Source organism: Leptomonas pyrrhocoris (genome assembly GCF_001293395.1).
Source record: "Leptomonas pyrrhocoris isolate H10 chromosome Unknown, whole genome shotgun sequence".
NCBI lineage: Eukaryota > Euglenozoa > Kinetoplastea > Trypanosomatida > Trypanosomatidae > Leptomonas > Leptomonas pyrrhocoris.
The window spans coordinates 1,316,595-1,338,273 of NW_015438359.1; the positions used below are offsets into that span (position 1 = coordinate 1,316,595).

The following is a 21,679-nucleotide window of genomic DNA, read 5'->3' on the forward strand; positions in this document are numbered from 1 at the left end:
TCCTTATCAGTCAACGCGAGTGCTGCCGCGGCTGCTCTTCCAGCTTGAACGGCGCTATTCCCGTAACTCACATCAAAACTTTCTTTAGGCGTCCGACGCCTTTCTTTTCTGTAAGGCACCGCCTTTGCTCCCGTCTTTTTCTTTAGGGGCCTTCGCGGAATGAAGGTGAAGCTGGCGAGCTGAGCGACGCTGCCCTGCGCGCAGCCGTGCACGTGGGCATGCACGCCTCATTGTGCTTGCTCCACGTGCTGGAGCGCCGTCGATGGCTGACGACACCGAGGCGCTGCCTGGTGCACGACCTGCGCTGAAGCAACAATGTAGATAGCATCGTCTCACAGCCTTTTCTTTCCTTTGAAGCGGGCAGCCGCACTGGCTTCTGCGAGTGCGACGGCCGTTGGCCAAATTTTTCTTTACTCCTTTGTTTCCTGATTCTGTTTCTTGTGTCTCGGACTGCGCCGCACCGTGGCACCTGTTTGCGGGAGTGGGCGACGGGGCCGTCCTTGGGCAGGGCGGTGCGTGCGCCGTGGCAGCCCGGTCATCGGTGTGGCGGGGGTGTGGGCGAGGGCTCCTCATGCGCGTCGCACAGGCGCGTCGGTGCACCTGTGCTTGTCTTCACTTTCGCGGCTTGCGGAGCGAGCGTTGCGTCTCTCACGACTGGCTGCTCGTCTGCGCTGGGCCGCTGGCTTCCCGTGCGCGTGTGTTGGCCCTCCGCCCCCCTCTTGTTTTCGAGACTTTCTATTTCTATTTCTATTTCTATATGGTTCCACACGTAGGTTCCTTCTCCCTTCCGAATTTCTCACTGCCGACACGACGCCCGTCGGCGCACTCCGCTGCGCCTGTGCCTTGTGTCCCTCGACCGTGCTGTGCCGTCGGAGCCGCGACGGCATCACGAGCGTGTCGCGGTGCGGCGTGGTGTGGATGGAGGGTGCCGCTGGCTGCCCTCTCTGCACCATCCACGGTGCGCCGTTTGTGGCGACGCGGCTCGAAGGGATGATGGTGTGCTGGGCGGGTTTCCCTGCGCTGGATACCGGGTGCGCTCGCGTTTTGAATGATGGCGCCGTTCACTCTCCCCTCCTCTCTCTCCTTCCTTCCTTCCTCTCTTCTCTCCGCTGCAACATGAAGCGGACCGTCCCACCTTAGGACGCGCAGGTGCGTTTGCGCGTTCCGGTAAATGACGGCGGCAGCTGGCTTTGCTTGTGCTGCCACCTTCGGGGCTGGCGGAGGTGCGGCGCTTTGCTTTTGCGTTGCTGTGCGACGTCCTGCCCTTTGCTTCCCATTCTTTGAGCGACACCCACGCCGTTCTGCCCACGCCACGTTGCGTTTGTGCGGATACTTCTGCGGTTACTGTGCACCCCCGACCCCCCCCCCCCCCGTCCCTCGCCGCACCCGAACCCCGCTTCTGGCTTCCCTCCTTCGCCGGTGTGCAGGGCATGGGGTGCAACGGGCCGTCGAGGCGAATCGCAGGGAGGAGGAAGGAGGAAGTGCCCGACGGCCCTCTGGAGAAGTGGTGGGGCACGGCTTTCGCGTCCGCGGCTCCGTGGCGGACTTCGGCGCGGGCACGCGCGGGACGGTGTGGGCAGTGTACCGGGCAACTCTGCCCTGTCGATGTTGCTGTGCAGGCGGCGGCTCCCTCGTTCGACTCCGCATCTCTCTGCTGCTGGCGCACACGGAGGACTATGAGGCGCTGACGGCGGGTAGTGTTGAGTGGCTGCCGCATCGAAAGACGGCGAGACTGCTGGACGTGGACGCTGTGCCGCTGATGCTTGCAGCCGCCAACGGGACTCGTGGCTTCTTGTTGACGCCTCTCGTGTGTGGCGAGGTGCTACTCTTTGTGCCTGCTGCATTTGATGCTTCGTGTGAAACGTCCGGCTGACGCTGGTTGAAGTCGGTGCTGCGACAATGAGGGAGAACGGAGGGGCACGATCGGCGTTGCTCAGCGCCCGCAGATGAGCAGACGTGACGCCACATGCCGCACTGGTGGCCGTTCAGTCCCTTCTCGCTGGCGTACTCGGACGCCCTTTCGCGCGAGGCCGCCGCAGCGCGTCATGGCATGGTGGCTTCGACGCAGGGGAGTGCGAATGCGTTTGGGGTTTTGGCCTGCGCTTGTAGCGCACCGAGTACGATGTGCTCACCAACACCCCCTTGTGCCTTCACTATGAACATGGTGCTGATGTTCGTCCATATAGCGAGAGAGCACGTTAAAACGACAGGTTTACCAAAGCCCGAAAAGAAGAACAAGAATTAAGCGTCTGAAATGAAAGACGTGGCTGAGGCAGAATGAAATGATGATGATTGGCATTAGGCATTGGTGTTCGAGTCGAAGGGAAGCAGAAGAAAAAGATATACAAGATCGAACAAGAAAAAGACGACTTTAATGGAACTGTAAAAGGAAAGAAGATGCGACTGGAAAACGGAAGAGAGAGAGGAATGCAACGACAAAGCGCGAAAGCAAGAAAAATCGAAACAGATACGACGGTGCTTCTGACAGCCGAGAACTCCAAGTCGTTCCCGCAGAGCAGGTGCACCGTCAAGGCGTCCTCTGTCTTCCAATCTTTGTTGTGAGACGCTGCGTCGCCGATATGCTGTCACCACAACCCAGTAACAACAAGGAGTCAGCGGTGGTGCTGCCCACGTACGCCTCGGCACCATCGCCGGTGGTGGAGCAGCTGCGCTCTGTTTTTGCCCGCGTGTGGCCGAGGCTGCGTCTCGTGAAGGGACACCGTCCACGTCAAGAGCGCTGCAGCAACGACTGTAGCCTCTACATGACTGCAAACCGTTTCGGGCACGTTTCTAACGTTCTGATGGTCGCCCGCCACGACTTGCTCGCGTGCCTGCTCGCTCAGTAAAGGGTCCGGCTCTCATGCCGTGCAGAGGGCCGTGTTGCGTTCGGCGTGGCCAAGCCCTCGAGTCGATCACCACCACATCTGGCACAGACATCGCCGCAACTGTCGCAGCCCTCGCCGTGTCATGCCTCTCCTTCGCGCGGGTGCTCTGTTCACCTCCGCTATCGTGATGGCGTCCGCCTGTCCCGCAAGAAACTCCCGACAAGAGTCAGCTCCCTTTCGTACCCCTTTCATGCCCCTGCTCGTCTCCTCTGCCTGTTGCCGTGCGGTCGCCGAGAAAGTGGAGGGCTCATCACGTCCGAGCTGGCGCGGTGTGCCGACGGTTGAGCACGAGGCGTTGCAACACTCCGCCGTTCAGCAGGAAGCCGCCGTTGCTGCTGCAGTTGCTTCTTCTTGGTGGGCAGCTGCCGCACCTTCTTTGGTCCCTCGGCGCGGTAGACAGCGCCGCGTCCGGCACCCGAAGAGCCCGCCACACACCACCACGGCCACGCCCTCTGCCTCTTCCACGGCGCCGGTGCAATCTCCTCGCAGAAGGGGTTCTTGCGCGAGATGCGGTGGTTCGTCAGCGCCTTCCGCATCTTCTCGAGGGAATAGTGCTGCAGCGGTTTCTGCTGCTTCGCGATGAACAGCAGGAGGCGCAGACACCCAGGCAAGTCGTGGCGGACGACCGTAAGAACGTTCAAAACCTCCCCATACAGTTTGCGGTCATGTGGAGGCGGCAGTCGTTGCTGTAGCGCCATCATTGTGGACGGTGTCTCTTCACGAGACGCAGCCCCGGCCACACGGGGGCAAAAACAGAGCGCAGCTGCTCCTCCACCATTGGCAATGGCGCCGAGCCGTACGTGGTCAGCACCACCGCAGGCACCCTGTGGTTGCTTTCGGGCTGTTCTGTCAGCACGCCGGCGACGCAATGCTGCATGACGAAGAATAAAAACATCAAAAACTTCACGAATCTTTCCGGTTTCATTTTCTTTCAGTTTAAGAAGAAATGTTCAGCTCTCTGTCGTTGTCTTCTTGTCATGTATTGTTTTGTTCTGATTGTTTCACCGTTGACACCTCTGCTTTGCTTCGTCGTCTTTCTCCAGAACGTTTCACGCACACCTCCCTTTTCTATTCTTCTTCTCCCCTTCCTCTCATCATGGTGCTGTTTACAGTTACTTCATCCCGTTAGATTTGGAATCACCGCCTACATTTTAAAGAAGGTGTCCGCAAGTCACCATCCCACGCCAATACCGTTTTGAGACAAAGCGCGCTAGCTAGACTGCGGAGACACATCGAGCTCTCTCAGTTACAGGCAGTTGTCAAGGCCATCGGGACCGTCTTGTTCACATCAGCTTACGCTGAGGACCTGAAAGCGTGGCGCACCAGCAAGGGCCAGAGAGGTCACGCAACTCTGTGTTGCCAGAATCATAGAGAAGAGGGAGCAGCGGATGGCTCGCTGGATCTGCAAGTAATCCCGGTCCACAGTTGTTGATAATCAGACAACGCAAGCGCTGCGACCCAGACATAACAGACACCTCATCCAGTTGCAGGCAACCGCACTCCGCAAGTTCGCTGACCGACAGCTTTGCTGCCGCACATACGACTCGTTTCACACCAGTAGTAACGTATGCAGCATCAAGCTCCTTGAACTGAATGGATAGTTCTCTCAAGTTGGGAAACGCTGCCTGAGCACAAGGGAAGGTCTCGCAGCTTCTATTGCACGGGAGGCGTGTTTTCTTCACCGCTGGCCGCACTGCGGAGCTTGCGCACCATCGACGGCGGCAGCCAAACGTGCAGCGCTTCAGCTCGCTCTCTCAAACTGTCGGAGAGGGGCGTCAGCGGATCAAGCCGCAGCGGCAATCTGAATTGTTCCGCTAGCGCCAAGACGTTCTCCAGCAGCGATGACGTTCCAACACCACTCACCGACTCACCTTGAAACACAAGGTACATTCTTATTTCCGCAACAAGACAACTCGTTCTGCACCTTCGGTGGCCGTATCACCCGCGTGAGGTCGTTCTCCTGCAGACGCGACAGTCCTACGTGAGCGCCATCATCCTTAGGCGTATCGGGAAGTGTAGTGTGGAGGCCCGCCACGAGGTCTGGGAAATCTGTGGGGTGACTTTTCCATTCTTCAGACGGGCTCGCGTACGGAAAGCGGTGGGTCGACAAGGAAGGAAGGAATTTGGTTTAAGTCGTACTAAGGGTAAGAGCAATAAGTAAAGGAGAAAAGTGCTATCACCCGCTAACCTCCGCCTCGCTCGGCGTGCTCGTCAAACGGACACTTCAAGCAGCACCGTTCGACTCAGAGGAAGAAAGAGAAATAATCCGTTTTTCTTCAATAGCTATGCAAGCGAGGTGATACGTAGACCTACGAAGGGGCGAACTTAATAGTGGTGAAGAATGGTGTTTATCACTATTGAGGTTTACCGCAGTGCACACGAGAGTTGGTGGTGATGGAGAAAATGATGAAGACGGAAGATAAACGGAGGTGGAAACTGCAGGGGGTGAAGCACGAACACGATGCCTAGCTGAACATCCTCTAACAAGTGTACGTCACATTACTGGCCGTGTCTGATTGGGAAGCTTCGTACGCGGTGTAGTGGCGATCTTTATCAGAACGATATGGCGATTGACCCTGTAGCCATTTGCTGTGGCTCCCAGTTGAACTGCTCGTCCTGCTTCACAACTCCTACATTTCTTTCTCTGTACGACATGAGGGCAGAAGACCATTTCTTTTCGAGTTTCTTCTTGTGCGTTACCGCCGTTTATGACGTCTGAGACGTTTGAGGCGCTTGGTCACGGTTTCAATGAAAAGACTGTCCATCGTGTCCGCCACCGCCTCCTCGCTCATCTCACGCATCATCAGCGCACGTGCCCGCTGCCCCACACGCCGCGCGTGCTCCGGGTGTTGCAGCACATACCGCATCAGCTCCGCCGTCTTCTCTCGGCTCGGCATAGCCATCTTCATCCCCTCCTTGTACCCGTACGGTGAGTCGGGTGCGATCTCCTCCAGCCCGTCCAGCGGGATGCGGAAGCACGTGTCCGGTGTGATGAAGCCGCGCAGTCCACTTCACTCCGTGAGCAGCGCCGGCAGCCCCCCAGCCTTCCGCCTTTGACGGAAACACGAAGGCGTCCGCACTCGCGTACAGCTGTGTCAGCTGCATTGCGTTCAGCGAATTTCACAATACTCCAACTTCGTAACAACACTCACACAGAGAGAGCACACGGCGATTGGTTGTGCATGGGACGCCACCACGTATATGCTCACGCGTTTGTATGCTTCGCAGTAAAGAACACAGGTCATACAATGATACTGAGCAAACAGGTCAACAAAGAACTTATGCATGAATTCGAGATTCAAAGGAGATGAGAGCGGGAAAGGCGGTCAGGGAATACGAATATGGCGCCGCCAACGCGCCTCTCCAGGCCCGGCGGTGATGCCAGGACCAGTTCGGCTTGGCGCGGGGCCCTGGGGGCAGGGCCCGGCCACCATCAAGACGCGGACGCTCGGCGCCGAAACGGAAACGGGAGAAATCAAGAGGGGCCAGCGCCAGACACCACGCAAACGAGATTGCCCAAAAACGCCGCGAAAGCAGCGTGTTAAGGGTCAAAGAATGCACGCTGGTATCATTAAAGGGAATGAACTGGAACTGCTGTGACGTGCAGACGGAGATACGAGAGAACAAAACAAGAGGGCAAGAACAATAAAAGTAAACAGAGAAGAGAATGGCGCCATACATAAAAAGAAGAATCCGCAGTCACTGGTCATCCCAGTTTCTCCAGTCATGCGAAAAGACGTGGTAGCTCAGGGAAGAAAGCTGGACACTCAGTTGCGCACTTTCTCTTCACTACTTCATGCAGGTAGTGTGACGTAGATTTACAAATAGAGCGCAGAGACTCTTCACTTCACAAGGAAGCATCTTCGTCAAGTCGCGCGACAATACTGGTGACCTCTCCAGCCGCCTCGCTAACGTGCAGCTCCACAAAAGCACACTCACAATAGTTGATTTCGTTAACAGTTGAACATCGTAGAGAAGAAGAAAACACAGAATGCACATCGTACTTTTGATTTACATCGTACCCATCGTTAAGGTAGAAAGGAACAACGAGACTCAGTATTCCAACTGGGTGAAGAGTGCAGTGCCACGCAGCACCCAGTGGTTCTCCGATTGTTGCGGATCCCGTGGGAGATTCACGGTGAGGATGAAGTTTGTGGAGTGTCCCGTCGTGGAGAGCACGCCTTTTCGGTCGGTTGTCTTGTAGCATGGGCAGGCGTACACAGGACACTGCATCGCGTTGTCCGGCACCAAGGGCACCAGCTTCATCACAGGAAACGAAATGAAGAGCTCCTTGGGTTTGCTCTCGGTAAGCACGCCGTTAGCCCAGCCCGCACCCTCCAAGTAGAGCCCGTTCACGTAGCAGCCGTCCTCCGGCCCATGGGTGAAAGTCTCCGCCGCCTCCGTCTCCACCGTGAAGTCCCAGACCAGTTTGTCGATCTCAATGTGGTTCTTGCGTGCGTAGTTCTGCATCACACCTGTCAAGAAGGACTGCGTGAAGAAGAAGCCGCTCAGCCAGAACATCGCCGGCGGGCCTTCCGCGTACCACGTCTGGAGGAACTGCAGCCGTGCAATCAGATCCGCCACGTACGCGCCAAACGGCTTGAGAGAGGGGTACGAACGTTTCTTCCACAGCTGTGGTACCTTGCCGTCGTACATGCTGAGAAACACCTGCTCCAGCTCGCTGCTCATCACCACCTTGCCGCTGATGGCATCCTGCACCTCTGCAAGGGACTTGCGCACCACGGCAAGCAGGCGGTTGTAGCGGATGGCCTCTTGCAACAGCACCGTGTTCATAGACTGGGAGTAGTCGATGGGGTACCGCGCCTGGATTGCCTCCACGTCAAAAAGGGGCGGCAGACGCTGCAGCACGTCGGCCGCGAGGGCCTTCACAGCTGTCTTTGGGTCCTTTTGAGCATCCTTGGTGCTAGTGGACGTGGACGAGGAGGACGCCGCCGGGGCGTCACGAGGCTGCGTCGTCAGCGTAGCGTCGAGCAAGAAACGCGCTTCGCGCTCGTCTTTGGTGATGTCGGCGTTCTCATGTAGGCCGAAGATGGTGGGCGGCTGCTGCACTGGTAGGCTTTGGATGTACGTCACGTAGCTCTCGTATTCGCCGTACGGCGGCGAGAAGTACTCGAGCGCGTCGTCGCTGAAGACGTAGTCATCCTCCAGCATCATCGGTGTAAGGTAGACTTCCAGGGTAGCCATCAGGCAGCGACGGTCCCAGTCGTCCGTGACGCGTCCGCCGTAGTTGCATTCGCCAATGAGGTAGAGGAGCGCATCGTACGGGACCAGCTCATTCTCATTCAGCAGCATCTGCAGCTGGCGCACGCTGATGCGGCGGTCCATGTCGTTGAACTCATATGGCCGGTTCCACCCCAGGGGACCGTACTGCCGCCGCTCCTGCACAACAGCATGAAAGAAACAGAGGCCAAACAAAAGCTTCTGCCACACCTGGGGCGTGTCGGCGCCGTTGAAGAACTCCGCATCCGCGACCGGGTCGGACAGGTAGGACTGCAGCAGGTTGCTCTTGAGTCCTTTCGGCGGCTCCTGCACCAGTTTCACGCCGTTCTGCAAAATGGCAATCGGGAAAACGTCACTGGGCAGCGACGTCAGCCACAGGCGGTAGTTGCGGTGCAGCCGCTCCTTGGCCGCCGCATCGCTGTAGTCCTCGATCATGCGCGACAGACGCGGCATGAAGTCGGCGTAGAGGTGGCAGTTTTGCAAAAACACCCAATGTCCTTCCTTCGTCCCGGTATCCATCATCTCACAGGCAGGCACGTCTTGGCCCTGGCCGCGCGAGAGCTTGAACAGCTTGCTTTGCGCCATGCCTCGCAGCTCTGCGACACGGTCCAGCTCCGCATTCGGGTCTGCGCCGGGCGAGAGCACGAGGATAATCGGCACCGAAGGGTCGTAGGAGAGCTCGTCCACCACCGTCTCCAACGCGTAGAGCGGCGGCTCGACAAAGTACTCGCCAAGCGTCTCGCTGACGTAGTTGCGGATGGCTGGCACCACTTTGTCCATGCGCAGACATCGTACCACGACCAGCTTCTCTATGCTCGACATGTCGTTCAGCACACCGGGCAGCTCCAGCTCTAGCGGGTTCGAAGACTCGTAGAAGTCCATGAAGAACATCGCATGCTGCTGCACCAGCTCCGTCACGTGAGCGAAGCCGTCCAACTGCGTCGCCGCGCGGCGCAACAGCTTCCAGATCAACTCCGGCAGTCACGTGAAAGGGTTCGGCACGGCGTGGTGGTCTTCCTCCTCGAAGTCGCCCATCAGCACCCAGCGCAACAGCGTCGGGTCCACATCGTAGATCTTGAGCGACATGGTGAAGGAGAAGAGCAGCTGATCTCGCGCGAAGAGGGACCGGCAAATTCGCTGGTACAGACTGCGCTTGAAGGTGGTGTTGATGGCCTCGGTGCGCTCTTCCACCTCGCTCGACTTGGCGCTGTTCATCAACGCCTCCTGGAAGATGGACATGTAGGACTGCAGCGAGTTTTGGTACATAGGATCGATGTTGGCGAGCTCCGTGACGCAGAAGAACAGAATGGCTCCGAGGTGAGCAACAGGTATGAACATGTTGCGCGTGCGATCACTAATGCGCTCCATCGCCTCAATCTCCTCCTGCCGCTTCGCAATGCGGTCGCTCTGTTCCTTGGAGCTGTCGAGCTCCTCAATAGCCTCCTCGCTCTCAAGGATGTTGCCTTGCGTGGAGAGAATGGCGAGAATGCGGTCTTCCGTGGCCTTCAGACCCGCCTGGTTCGCGGCGGCCTCCAGTGTCAATGCCTGCTTTTTTTCCTCCACCTCGCGGCGCTCTGTCAGCATCACACGCTGCAACAGTTGGTCCTGCAGACCTTGCTCCGTAATGCGGAAGTTGATCAGTGTCACCTTCGCACTCACTTCCGGCAGATAATGCGGCCGTGGCAGCTTCGTGGTCATGTAGAAGCGGAAATTTTCGTTCCACTCCACTGGCTCGCCAAGGTGCATGACCCACATGCCGCCTTCTTTGGTCAGCTGCCTCAGCAAAAGGTTCTCCAGCATTGGGTCAAGAGTCTCCTCGACGTTTTCGAGCAGAACGGGCCGGCCATCGATGATTGCCTGACGGATGGTGCGCAAGTAGTCCTTCTCTGAAAGACGCACGACGACGAGCTCGTTGTCGCGCTCGCGGTTGCGGATCCACGTGTTTGCCTGCTGCTGTGGATCCACGAGCAGCGGCCAGCGACTTGAGTTGCTGAGAATGACAGCATTGTCGACGGAGAAGGGGTCAGAAGGCAACTGCTGCAGCTTCCATTCCTGAATTTCTATGGGGCTGCCGCAGAACTTGGCAAAGGCGTAGTCAGCCGACACACGCAACCCCTGCGCCGCACACGTGTCGCGCCACCGCTGCGTCATCTGCAGACGGTACTTGTGCAGAAACGGTCCCATGTACGCCACCACACCAGCGCTCACGATGACGTTGCCCACAACGTACTTCAGCTCCTCCTCGTAACGCTCCGCCTCGTGTTCAAAGCGAGCCTTCTCGCCACCGAGGCCCTCGATGAGTTTCTTGGCTCGTGTCAGCTTCGTGTCAGTGTCCTTCACGCGATCTTCCAGCACCTGCTTGTCTTTGTTGACCTTGTCCAGGTGGTCCGTCAGAGACTGCAGTTTTTCTGTAATGATGCGCAGCTCCTCCTTCTTGGCTTTGAGACCCACCATCGCTTCATCGTACTCCGCCTGTGCGGCCGCGGCCTGCGCGAGCAAGGGCTTGATGACCTTGTTCTGCTTGTAGTATTCCACGACAGCCTGAATGTAAGTGGCGACGCCGATGAGCGCGACCGAGGTCTTGCGAATGTTCTCCATCTTGAACATGTCATTTCGCATCTTTTTCCTCACCTCCTCAATTTGCGAGTCCGGCGCGTTATCCACAATGTCGGGGTACGAGGTGAGTAGAATGTTCTTGAATTCGCCTGTCAGAAGCGTCAGTTTGGCGTGCTCCCAGTACGGGGTGCTCATCTTGCCTGTTTGTGGGTCGCGCACCGGCTTCGGCTTGAAGTTACCGCCCAGCAGCGTGCACAGCACCTCAGTGACGAACTTCACGCCTTGCGGCGGCGTCTTGAGCGCCTTCACCTCTTGCAGCGCCTTGGGGTCGAGGTCCTGCACCGCGCGCTCCGCCCGCTCCACCAGTGGCTGTGCCTCGTCCACCTTCTCCTGCGAGGCATCCTTGATTTTCTTCGCGGCCGCCGCCTGCGTGTTCGCCGCTGCCTCGTCCACTGCCACCACCGCCTTCTGATCCTCGGCAATTTTGCTCTCTGCCTCTACCTGTTGAATGAGCTTGTCTGTCTCTGCCTGCTTCGTTGCAAGCTCCGGCTGAAGGCGCGCGAGTTCCTGCTGCATCACCTCAACCTGGTCCTCCGTCTTACGCAGCTGACGCAAGCCGTTGACGTAGCGATCGCGCTGCGCCGTCAGTGCTGATCGCCGCTCCGCCAGCATGCGGCCAAAGGTCGAGAGAAGATCCAGGTACGAGGTGGGCGTCACGTAGGTCTGCTGGCGGGCTTCGGCAAAGTACACCCGTCCGAGCTCGCGCACCTCCTGTTGGTACTGCACAAACATCTCCCGAATCGACGTCCGCTCCGTCTCTGTCAGGTCGACGTCAGCGAGGAAGCGGGCGGCGACGGAGCGCAGGCCGTCCTCGGGCCACTCTCTAAACCAGTCGATGGTGGAGCAGTTCACCAACGATGGGAACTTACGCAGCCGCTCCCGCAGCACCGAACCGAGCGGCGAGAAGCACAAGACGAGGTGGAGGTGCTTGCGGCAGCGCTCCACAAAAAGCGCCTGCAGGGCTTCAATCGTGTCCGGCCGGCCGAGGCCGCGGCCAAGGTCGCGCAGGGAGGTGAGGGCTGTCTCGTAGGCGTCGCGGTCCTGCTTCGTGTCCCACAACCCCGGAATCTCACCGGTGTTTAAGAGGCTGCAGATGTCCTCCAAGAAAGTCTCCGAAACGATCTGCGAGTCGGCCAGCACGAAGGCGGTCGAGTAGCCTTTCTGCCCCGTCTGCAGGAGGAGCTGACGGACGTCGTCAAGGAAGTCGCTGTGGTCGTAGTCCTTGGCTGGTGTGGTGGTGCGGTAGTCGCACTCCTGGATGTAGGCGGCAAGTCGCGCACAGCTGCGTCGCCCGCTGCCGCCGACGCCGATGAGCATCAAGTGGCCGCCGGGCTGGAGCAACACTCGGCTGATGCGTGCCACGTGCTCCAGCACGTAGTTGAAGACGACAAGGTTGAGCTCGCCGGTGCGCGAGCCGACGTTGTAGAGGTCCTGCTTCTGCTCCAGCGTCGTGCGCGCGGCGGCGACGTCGGTGATACGCTCGTACTGCCCCTCCTCGTTCGAGAGGGTTGAGAAGAGAAGCGGGCTGCCGTCCTCGTTGGTGGGGCGGACAGTCATCCTGAAGTGGCGCACGCACGTCTTACTCGCCTGCTCGTGGAACCACGCTGTATCGATGTCGTCGGTGAAGCGGTCGGCGAAGGCGCGCGACACCTCATGCATCCAGAGCTGCGCGAGGCACAGCTCGTCCTTGATGCGAGGGGCGTAGACCATATCCATCCCTTGAAACACTTTGCTCACATCACGCAAATTGAAGGTGTAATGCGACTTCTCCGGCGACGGCTTCAAGTTGTCCACCAGCGTCGTGTACAGCTCGACGGTAGCCGCAACGAGCGGGCCACTCAGCGACCGCAAGCTTGTCGGGAAGCCACGCGAAAGAATCCAATCTGACAAGCGACCAAAGATGGTGGTCAACGTGGCTTCGTCGAAGGACGGCACGCTGAAGACGTTGAAGTGCCGGCTGAAACGCTGCGTAATGACGTTGCGGCCTCCACCTGGCGGCCCCATCGCACACAGCAGCAGCGCATCCACCAGGTGGCGGAACTCGATGCCGTCCTTACTGTGCTGATACCACCCGCCGTGGTCGAGGTACTGCCGGAGCAGCTCCACTGGCGGCTGTGCGCCGTACTCTTCCAGCTGCGGCAGGTTCGTGTCGTCGATGAAGATGACCATCTTTTTGTTTAAGGGCGGGCCGTAGAAGCCTTTGCGCCGCTTCTCGCAGTTGCCGTCGATGAGGCGCTGGAGGTGGTTTGCCGAGGTTTTTGCAGAGAACTGAATCGTGTTCAGCGAGTAGCCGTCCTTTGGCAGACTCTGAAGGAGTGCCTTCATCATAATCGTCTTGCCGGTGCCCGTGTCGCCAACCAGCATGGCAGGATGCATGTTGCGTATCATGAGATGCACCAGGAAGGAGTACTTTGCCGTATCCATCGTAGGCACAATGATGTCCTGGTACTCGCTCTCCTCGGGGATACGCAGCTCCGGTACGAGGTCCTGCCAGCTCACGAAGCGCACTTCTGCACCGTCCTCTAGGCGAACCTCGAAGAACGACGTTGCCTTGTCAGGCAGCGGCAGCGTGAACTTGTGCCGCGCTGCCGACTCCTCTGCCAGCAGCTCATGCAGGGCGGCGCTAAAGACCTCGCGGTCCTTATGATCGAGGCAGCCACCGACGGACCACACCAGCGAAAAGATGAACCAGCCCTCCACTCGCATCACCATGTTGCGCGCGTGCTGCTTTGCATCTCCGCCAATCTTCTCCAGCGCCTCCTCTTCGTCGAAGCTGTCGACAAAGCTGGACAGCAATTTAATGCAGCTCGCTACCAGAGTGCTGGCGCTTTGTGGGATAATCGAGGAGGTGTGCTTCCGTGCAACCTCGAGAGCGCCTGCCATTACCGCGTCCACCAACGACCGTAACGTCTCGGCGAGGTCGCCAGCCTCGCCCTCCGTCATGTACGGCGGTAGCGTGTGCAGATAGGAGTCCATCAGACACGCCCACCCCAGCGACTGCGGTTCGACGTACACCATGCCGCAACGTGACACCGTGGCCGGTGAAGCGTGGGCGAGATCCTGCACCTCAAAGACGAGGTTCATGCGCTTTGACATCGGAATGATGTCGCCGTTCTGCAGGCACAGCTTCTTGTTGTCGTCCAGCACGGTGTTCATGTTCTCAATCCACACCGCGTCCACCGGGCCGTCCAGCACCAGCCACACACGGTCCTCGGATGTGTCCTGCGCGAGCTGGCGGAAGCGGCTGGACAAGATGCCGTCCGTCCATTCCCCTGACAATTCAACCTTGCCGTAAAGCTGCGCCATCGTGACAGACTTCGGGTTGATGGTGATCATGCGGGCACGGTGCTCCGACTTGTTCGCCTGCTCCATTACACCCAGCGCCGCTGCGAGGGATTGCAGACCTTTTGTTTTGCCGCCGTAGGAAAACCCCACTAGCATCATACCGTGGCGCACGCAAATCATCTCGTAGGTCTGGTACACCTTCGTCTCAAAGTACGGCGTGAGCTGCAGGTTGTCCTGCGCCGTCACGCTGAGCAGCGCCTGATGCATGTCCACGTAGTCCGGCACGGGGAGCTGCACGCCAGGGAAGAGGTCGGAGATGATGCCTTTGAAGAGCTCCACGTCCTGCGAGAGAAACTTGGGGAGGTTGACGTCCTGAATAGAGCGCAGCATGAGCACCATCTCGTCCTCGTCCGGATACGTCCGCTTGAGCCGTCCAGCAGCGGTCAGCACCGTCTTCACCGCACGCATGCCGTAGTCGTAGTGGTCCTGTGAAGAGAGCTGCTCAGAACAGAGTCGGTACGTCGCCACGATCTTCTCAGACAGCACCTTGCCGTGCAGGAAGCCGTACGAGTAAAGCTGGATCTCGCCGATCATCGCGTAGTTTGGCACCATCATAGCAACAGGACGGAACAGTGCCTTCAGGTTGTCCGGCAGCTCTGCGCGTCCTGCGTAGCCAGGGTTCATGGTGATGAAGATGGCGCACCCGGGATCCAAGCGAATCTGAGCTCCCTCGAAGACAAACTCCGGCCGCTTCTGAATCACGGCTTCCTGGATCGTCGCGATCTGCTGCGCGATGACAGACAGCACCTGAATCTCAATGCGGTTGAACTCATCGAAGCAGCCCCAGGCGCCGGCCTGGGTGAGGCCTTTGAACAGCTTCGCCATGTCCTTTGCAGAGATCTGGTCGGAGCAGTTGTACACGACGCAGTACTTCCCCAGCGCCTTTGCAAGGTCCTTCGTGGTTTCCGTCTTACCCGTGCCGGCAGGGCCCTCGGGTGCCCCACCGTAGTTCAAGTGCAACGCCCCCAGCAGGGTGCGGTAGCAGCGATCTGTCAGAGGCGTGATGACGAGACGGCCAGTGTTGCCGAGGTACTCGTAGCCGTAGCGCAGCGAAGCGTTGATCTGTTGCACTATGAGGTGATCCTCGTCCCAGTAATACCGCAGCTGCGAAAGCCAATCGAAGCTCGTCGGTGAGTCGACGCCTTTTTCGCCCAGCATACGAATGATGTCTTTCGAGTGCACCTCGATCACCACCAACGCCTCCAGGGTGAAGCGCTGCACCACACCCAGTCCGCTATCCCGCACGAGCACGATGAGGTCGTCCATCTGAGCAGCGCACTTCTCATGGTAGGTGATGAGTCCCCCCGTGCCGTTCTCCGCCATGGCCTGCGTCGCCTCCATCGTCCAGAAGAGCGAGCACACCGCAAGCACCACCTGACCCGGCCAGGCACGAATAAAGTCGGTGCGCTTCTGCTCGGAGTACTCTTGGATCGCCTGCCGCAATTGTTCTCGAACCGAATCCTTCATCACCGTCTCGACCGCCTGCAGCCACAACTCCACTTGGTTGTGGTGGTCGCTCGGGTTGACTTTGCGCGTGAACGGCACCCGCTCTCCCTCAGCGGACTCCATGCCCACCATGTCGTGGTGGTCCGCAAAGGTCAGTGACTTGACGCCCTCGAAGCACTTGCACAGGTAGGGCTGCACGAGGTACGGGTCGCGGCTATCGGACAGGATCTGTAACAGCTCCTCATTGGAAATAAAGTAGAAGCGCGGGAAGGCCATGCGCTTCGTCTCGAGGAACTGCTGAAGCTTCCGCAGAATGATTTCCAAGGTTGCGTTGGCGCTGGTCAGCGCCTTGAAGAGTGTCTCGTCTTGGCAGCGCGTCAGAATCTGCGGCGTCGATCGGGTCCGCTCCATCACGGCGTGCCACGTTGTGTCGATGTCAACAAACATCTTCTTCTCCGCTGGCAGACTGCGCGAGATATCGGCAGAGACGAAAATGGGCTCGAGGTAGGCCCACGTACCTTGGCAGCGGAACCACTCGTCCATCGTGCATTGAATGTTGTCCAGCTGCTTTTCCCACTGTGACACGCGGGCTTGCAGGGCTGGCGTCTGCCGCACCGTCGGCTTGCCTAGCATAGACTGCGTCTTGAGGATGTGCTCGTCCAAGGTGAGTTGCATGGCGTCGTTGGCCTTCAGCTTGAAGGTGTCTTGGTATGGCTCCATGTCAAACACAAGCCGCTTCCACTCCGTCTCCATGTTCATCAGCTCCGTCTCTAGCTCGTACGACTTCTGCGCGGCTGAGGCGATGGCCTCCACCTGCGGCAGGTGCTCCATCATGCCCAGCTGCACAAACTCGGAGAGGGCGCGTTGATCGTTGTTGTCGATGCCGCCTGGGCCGAAGCCCTGCTGCTCCCGCGGGACGCCGCATTGCTGGTAGATGGCGCGCCAGTGAGTTGCCTGCAAGTGGCTGCGCAATGCGTAAAGGAGCGGCACGAGCGGCTTGAACTGTTCCATGTTGGCCCGCAGCTGGCGCGTGACTTCGCTCGGCTCTGGCTCCTTAATCTTCTTGGACAGCACCGCCACCCGCTTCATCCAGTCCGTCATCTTCTGATCAACGTCGGACGGCGTGAGGGAGACGATCTTCGAGCTCATCCAGCGCTCCGTCTCGGCGTTAAAGTGGCACACAATTTCCCACAGCGCAAAGTACGGCTCAAAATGCTGCTGGATCTCCTTGAGTTGGGGGTACTGCGTGGCGGTCATGCCGAACAGCTCCTCGTGACTCGAGTAGAGGCTGATGGAAGCTTTGCTGGCTTGAATGGCCGCGTCGATGCCACGAGCACGCTCGTAGTACTCATCGGCACGCGCGTCGTCGCCGAGGTGAGAGAAGTCCTCCACGTTGGCGGCCAGCTGCATGATGGAGTACGACAGCTGCTCGGAGTTCTCGCGCAGTTGCTGAATAAACACCGCCCGGTACTCCTTCGCACGAAAGTTGCGGTCCTCAACGAACTGCGCCAACTTCTTGGGCCATTCGTAGGCCTCCCAATACTGCACAAAGTCTTCCTGTGGCACCAAGTAGCTGAAGCGCAGCAGCAGCTCGTTGCCCGCCGTGACGTGCTGAAAGACTTGCTGAATCTCCGCCTCGCGCGCGGCGACGCCGTCGAGGGTGCTGCGCATCGTCTGCAGCTCCTCGGGCGTGGTGGGGTCCACCGCCAGCGGCTCGTAAATCGCGTTGTAGGCCGCCACCACATCTGCACACTCCTCCGCCAGTTTGGCCGCCACTGCCTCTAAGAGGGCCAGCTGCAGCTGCGCCATCTTGGCGCTCAGCGCCTCCTTCAGTCCGCGGCAGTCCACGTTGTAGAGCTCAAACTTCACCGTGTCCGGCGTCCGCTCCGTCAGTCGACGGCGGTCGCGCAAGAGCCGCCCAAACAGGAGCTCCACCTCCTCCAGCTGGTCCACGTAGCGGAGTGTGTGCTCCACCATCGCCTGCACATCAACGGTAGCGGCGTACTCAAATTCTTTATACATCTGCAACAGCTGCTGCGGGGCGGCGCAGTTGCTCTGCAGCACCGCCAAAACACGCTCGCGCACTTCGACCACCTCGGCCTCATCGGGTGCGACGATGTGCACGTACTGCGGCGCCAGCTCCAGGAGCGGGAAGAGCTGGTCGCCCATGGCGGCCACCTTGCCGCTGTGCGTGAGGCAGCGGTCCAGCACATCCAACACGCTGTCCTCGATGTCGGAGATAGCCGGCGTGAAGACAATTCCCACCCTCGTCGACACCGTTAGCTTCGTGAAAAAGAGAGGGCGCAGACCGTTTACGTTTTGGATGAGGTTCACCACACGCCGTGTGTAGGGCACCTCAGGCTGGTAGGTGCCGACGCTCCAGAGAAGGTGCTCCACCGCGGGAGCCTCCTCGTCCGCTGCCTTCTTCGACGACGCTGTGGCACCTTTTGATTTGCCCGTTGCTACCGCTCTCGCCGCTGTCGCTGCCGGAGAGCCGACCTCTGCTGACTGATGCGCCTCCAGTGTAGCGACACGCTCTGCCCAGTAGGCCTGCTCCGCCACGTCTTCAGGAAGCTCTGCAATTTCCGTCTCCTCCTCCGCAACGTCGGCCTTCGCGCGGAAGCTCTCCAAGTAAACCGCGTACGACTGCAACGACTGCACGACAAGCGCGCGCAGTTGCGTGTTCATCATGACGTTGACGAGTTGCACAAAGCGAAACATGCGGCTGGCAATGTAGCGTTCCATCTTGTCCTCGTAAAAGTTGAAGTAGGCGTCGAGGTTGTTTTGCACCGTCGACTGCACCGTGGACGACCACTCGCCCCGCAGACGATCACCCACTGTTGTGGCGTGCTCTTCCTGCCCGGCAACGAAGACGGTCAGCTGCAGCGGCAGCGCGGAGGGGGCGTAGTTCATGGCGCACAGAAGGTAACCGCTGTAGTTGCTCCACAAGTTATGGACGCTGTGCAGCGTATCTTGAATGAGGGCGTGCACCTGGAAACAGTTCTCGGCGAGATACGCGCGCGCGGCTTGGAAGTTGGGCGCCGGCGTGTCAATGGTCCCACGCAGCCCTCGCAGAGAGGGCTGAGACGGGATGGGTGGGAGAGGGAGATCAGCTCCTTGCAGCCGCTGCTGCTCAGCGGCGCTTCGCATGTTGTAGGTGTGCACGGCCATCTTCATAGCACGGTAGTACGACGCCTCCGCCTCTTCCGTCATTTGCTGAATGACGTGCAACTGCGCCACCGGGAAGCGCGTGGCCACGGAGCGCAGCACCCGCTCCACCTGCGTGTCGTCGATCGGGGTGACGCAGTCATCCGGAATGGACTGCAGGTACAGCTCCTGCCGCATGGCCGCCTCCGTGGCAGTGCGGTAGGCATCGGCGCGCCGCACGCGGTCCTCCCACTGAGCCACGTCCTCGGCGTCAAAGCGCAGATTGAGACGGCGCGTCCACCGCCCGGTACCGTCGGCCCACCGCACGTAGAAGAGGCGCTGCGCCGCGTCGTAGTCCGTCACCCGGCAGGCCCGCCACACCACGCCGCCACCGTGCGCCGCATCGAAGAAGCGCGACGTGGCAGCAGTGCCCTCTGCACCCCCCAGTGCGACCCATTCCTCCGGGGTGTGGAGATCGTCCTCGGCGGCATCGAAGTCGGCGAGGTCGAAGTACGCCTTGTCCGCTGCAGAGTTTGCAGAGGTGATTGACGGCTCCGCAGAGGGGACGACGGCAGCGCCTCCTCTGTTGCTTCCGGCAGCAAGACGTCCACGCGCCTCCATCTCTGACTCGCCAAACGTGGTGCGCATGGCGGCCAGCGGATGGTACAGAAGCCCGATACGCTCGTGCACGGCGCAGTCGGCGGCATTGGCGACGGTGGTGGTCGATTTGGTCTCGCCGCTGACAGCGTCCTTCCCCTTCGCCGCCGCTCGCGCTGAGCGTGCGAGCATCTGCGTAATAGTCCGTGGCACACGCACGGGGTGGACTGGAGAACATGGATCTGCGCTGCGTCGACGACGCCCCGTCGTTGTGGTCGACCCGTGCTGCGTGGGGGGTGCCGCCTGCCGGACTCCACGTGGCAGCTTAGACGGTGTGTTGTAGGCGTACCGCTGCATGGCCAGGGTTTCCATCGACAACGCCTCCATCTCGCGCATGCGCTGACTCGACGCAACCCCGCGCAGGGCGTCCGGCTTATCGTCATCGCAGCCCTCTCCACGGCAGTTGGAGTTAGGAGAAGAACTCATCGAAAGAGACTTGCAGAGTTTACAGGGAAAAAAAAAAGAGGAAAGGGACTTGCTGCCGCAACGATCCTGCCAATCTACTCCCAGTAAAGAGAATGTTAACTTGCCGACGAAAACAAAGCACTGAAAAAAGAAAAGAAAAAGCGACCTAACGCACAGTTGCGTGCTTCTCTGTTGTCAATTCACGAAGCAACACACACAAATGGGCGGAAGGGCTCTATGTACAGAGAGGAAAGAAAAAAAAAACTGAGCGAGAAAACGAAGCAGCTGCGGGAGACGTTCAAAAAGCGTGCGTGCAGAAGTCTCGTTTTTACGCTCACAGACGCATAAAGAAAGAAGAGAAAACAACAACAAAAAAAACGCTCGAAAAACATGGAACCTCAAAGCGCTATGCGTGTATGCGACAGAGCAAAAGCGCAGGGGCTACTGATAGATTCGCCGCACGTTGCAAATTTCAAAGCAGAAATATTTACGCAGCACTAAAGAAAATAATGTGCCCTGTCCTGAGCGTCAGAACTGAACACCTACTAAGTTGTAATGAAATTTGAGCGTGTAATGGAGGCAGAAAGAGGTAAATAAACAAATAAAGTTAGACGATGTAGAGAAGGAAAGAAAGAGGTAATGAGAGGAGGAAAGCCCAGCGTTCTGATGAATCACGGAAGGAGACATTTGCGCGAGAGTACGTTCTCTAGATAACTACTATGCTTTTCCTACGTAACCACCTCTCATTTCTGAGCAGGCGCAGTTTGCAACGCTTGTGTACGAAATACTGAACAGGAAGCAGAGTGCACAACGTAGTATCCCTGGTGTTAGAGTCTCCCTGTGATGGTGCGTGCTTCCGAGACAACAGAGACACTCGGGTGAGTACAACAATCGAACGACATTGTTCTTGTTAATTCAGTAGTCACAATTAGAAACCTAGCTGTACGAGCCGAACCCTGAAAGCTTCTCCGAAAGAGAAGGCGTGAGTGAAGGGGGAAAACCTGTGAGCCCGTAAAACTAGACGTTGAGGAGAATGCAATGTGAGTGCGTCGGTTGCCAAGTGCAGCACGACGGTGTCTTTGCGATGTCCTTTCGGAGCGAAAGAAAGAGCTTACTCCATGCGCCGTCCCTTCTTCAGCGGGCGGTAGTCCGAATCAAAGGCGCTGACCGCCTCCTCGTTCGCATTCGTTTCGCGCGCTCTCTTCGCGTTAAATATTGCCACTTTCCGCCGCGCACCGTTGGACTTGATCATACGGAGGTACTTGCGCTGCTCACGCTTCTCCTCACGAGCCTTCTCCTTCATCTCCGTCGTCACTACAACCGGGGGCTTCTTCAGTTTGCGGCGCTGGGCTTTCGACATGATCACCTTTGGCGGCGTCTCCGGTTCAGGGGCGGATGTCGATGGAATGAGTGCGGCAGACGGCGCAGCGGATTCCTTCTCGGGTTGAATCGGCTCTGCTGCCCGCTTGAGGGCGATGCGCTTCGCGGGCATTAAATTATTAAGCGAGTTAAAAGGGTGAAAGGAACAAAGATCGCCCAAAGCGTGTCTGATGTGTGTGCGTGACTGTTGTACCCACGCGGACGTTCGAATTACGTCGTCACGTGTGAGTTAACGCAGATTGGAGAAAGTTGGAAATAAACAGCAGCAAAGGGGACAGAAGTGGCGGTGGGGGTGGGGGAGGAAAGTGGGTGAAAGACGCGGGCTAACAAGTCTCTAGAAAGAAATACGAAGTCGAGGGTGCCAACAGTGCTATTCGTGTATCAGCGATGTCAAACACGAGAAAGAAGAGGTGGAACTACTGTTATTATCACCTTTATTGCCGTGACAGGGAGAATACAAAATGGAAGTGGTGGTAAGTCAGCCATTCGAATTGTTCGATTCGTGCATCGACGGAGCAAACGGCTGGACACCAACGAGGACAGGGAGAGAGGAAAAG

The 21,679-nt window shown here is 58.5% G+C and overlaps 5 protein-coding genes across 7 annotated transcripts; all 5 read right to left on the minus strand.

Annotated features, from left to right (window-relative positions):
* Nucleotides 1–1,674: 1,674 nt before the first annotated feature.
* On the minus strand, nt 1,675–1,968 carry ABB37_02242 (hypothetical protein; the record flags this gene model as incomplete). Its single annotated transcript, XM_015799138.1, has 1 exon — nt 1,675–1,968. The coding sequence occupies one exon, from the start codon at nt 1,966–1,968 to the stop codon at nt 1,675–1,677; it is 294 nt and encodes a 97-aa protein (XP_015662616.1).
* A 1,105-nt stretch (nt 1,969–3,073) lies between these two features.
* Nucleotides 3,074–6,480, minus strand: ABB37_02243 (hypothetical protein; the record flags this gene model as incomplete). Of its 3 annotated transcripts, none has more annotated exons than XM_015799141.1 (1): nt 3,074–6,480. In XM_015799141.1, exon 1 carries the CDS (start codon nt 3,584–3,586, stop codon nt 3,074–3,076), a length of 513 nt encoding a protein of 170 aa, XP_015662619.1. In that variant the 5' UTR covers nt 3,587–6,480. The 3 variants fall into 3 exon arrangements, with proteins under 3 accessions (XP_015662619.1, XP_015662618.1, XP_015662617.1); XM_015799140.1 differs by having other exon boundaries at nt 3,074–6,477; XM_015799139.1 differs by having other exon boundaries at nt 3,074–6,471.
* Nucleotides 6,481–6,938: 458 nt separating this feature from the next.
* Nucleotides 6,939–9,017, minus strand: ABB37_02244 (dynein heavy chain putativedynein heavy chain point mutation; the record flags this gene model as incomplete). The annotated part of the gene is made up of 1 exon (XM_015799142.1): nt 6,939–9,017. The coding sequence occupies one exon, from the start codon at nt 9,015–9,017 to the stop codon at nt 6,939–6,941; it is 2,079 nt and encodes a 692-aa protein (XP_015662620.1).
* Nucleotides 9,018–9,107: 90 nt separating this feature from the next.
* ABB37_02245 (dynein heavy chain putativedynein heavy chain point mutation) lies at nt 9,108–20,288 on the minus strand (the record flags this gene model as incomplete). The annotated part of the gene is made up of 1 exon (XM_015799143.1): nt 9,108–20,288. Exon 1 carries the CDS (start codon nt 19,761–19,763, stop codon nt 9,108–9,110), a length of 10,656 nt encoding a protein of 3,551 aa, XP_015662621.1. The 5' UTR covers nt 19,764–20,288.
* A 565-nt stretch (nt 20,289–20,853) lies between these two features.
* ABB37_02246 (hypothetical protein) lies at nt 20,854–21,307 on the minus strand (the record flags this gene model as incomplete). The annotated part of the gene is made up of 1 exon (XM_015799144.1): nt 20,854–21,307. The coding sequence occupies exon 1, from the start codon at nt 21,232–21,234 to the stop codon at nt 20,854–20,856; it is 381 nt and encodes a 126-aa protein (XP_015662622.1). The 5' UTR covers nt 21,235–21,307.
* Between the last annotated feature and the right edge of the window lie 372 nt (nt 21,308–21,679).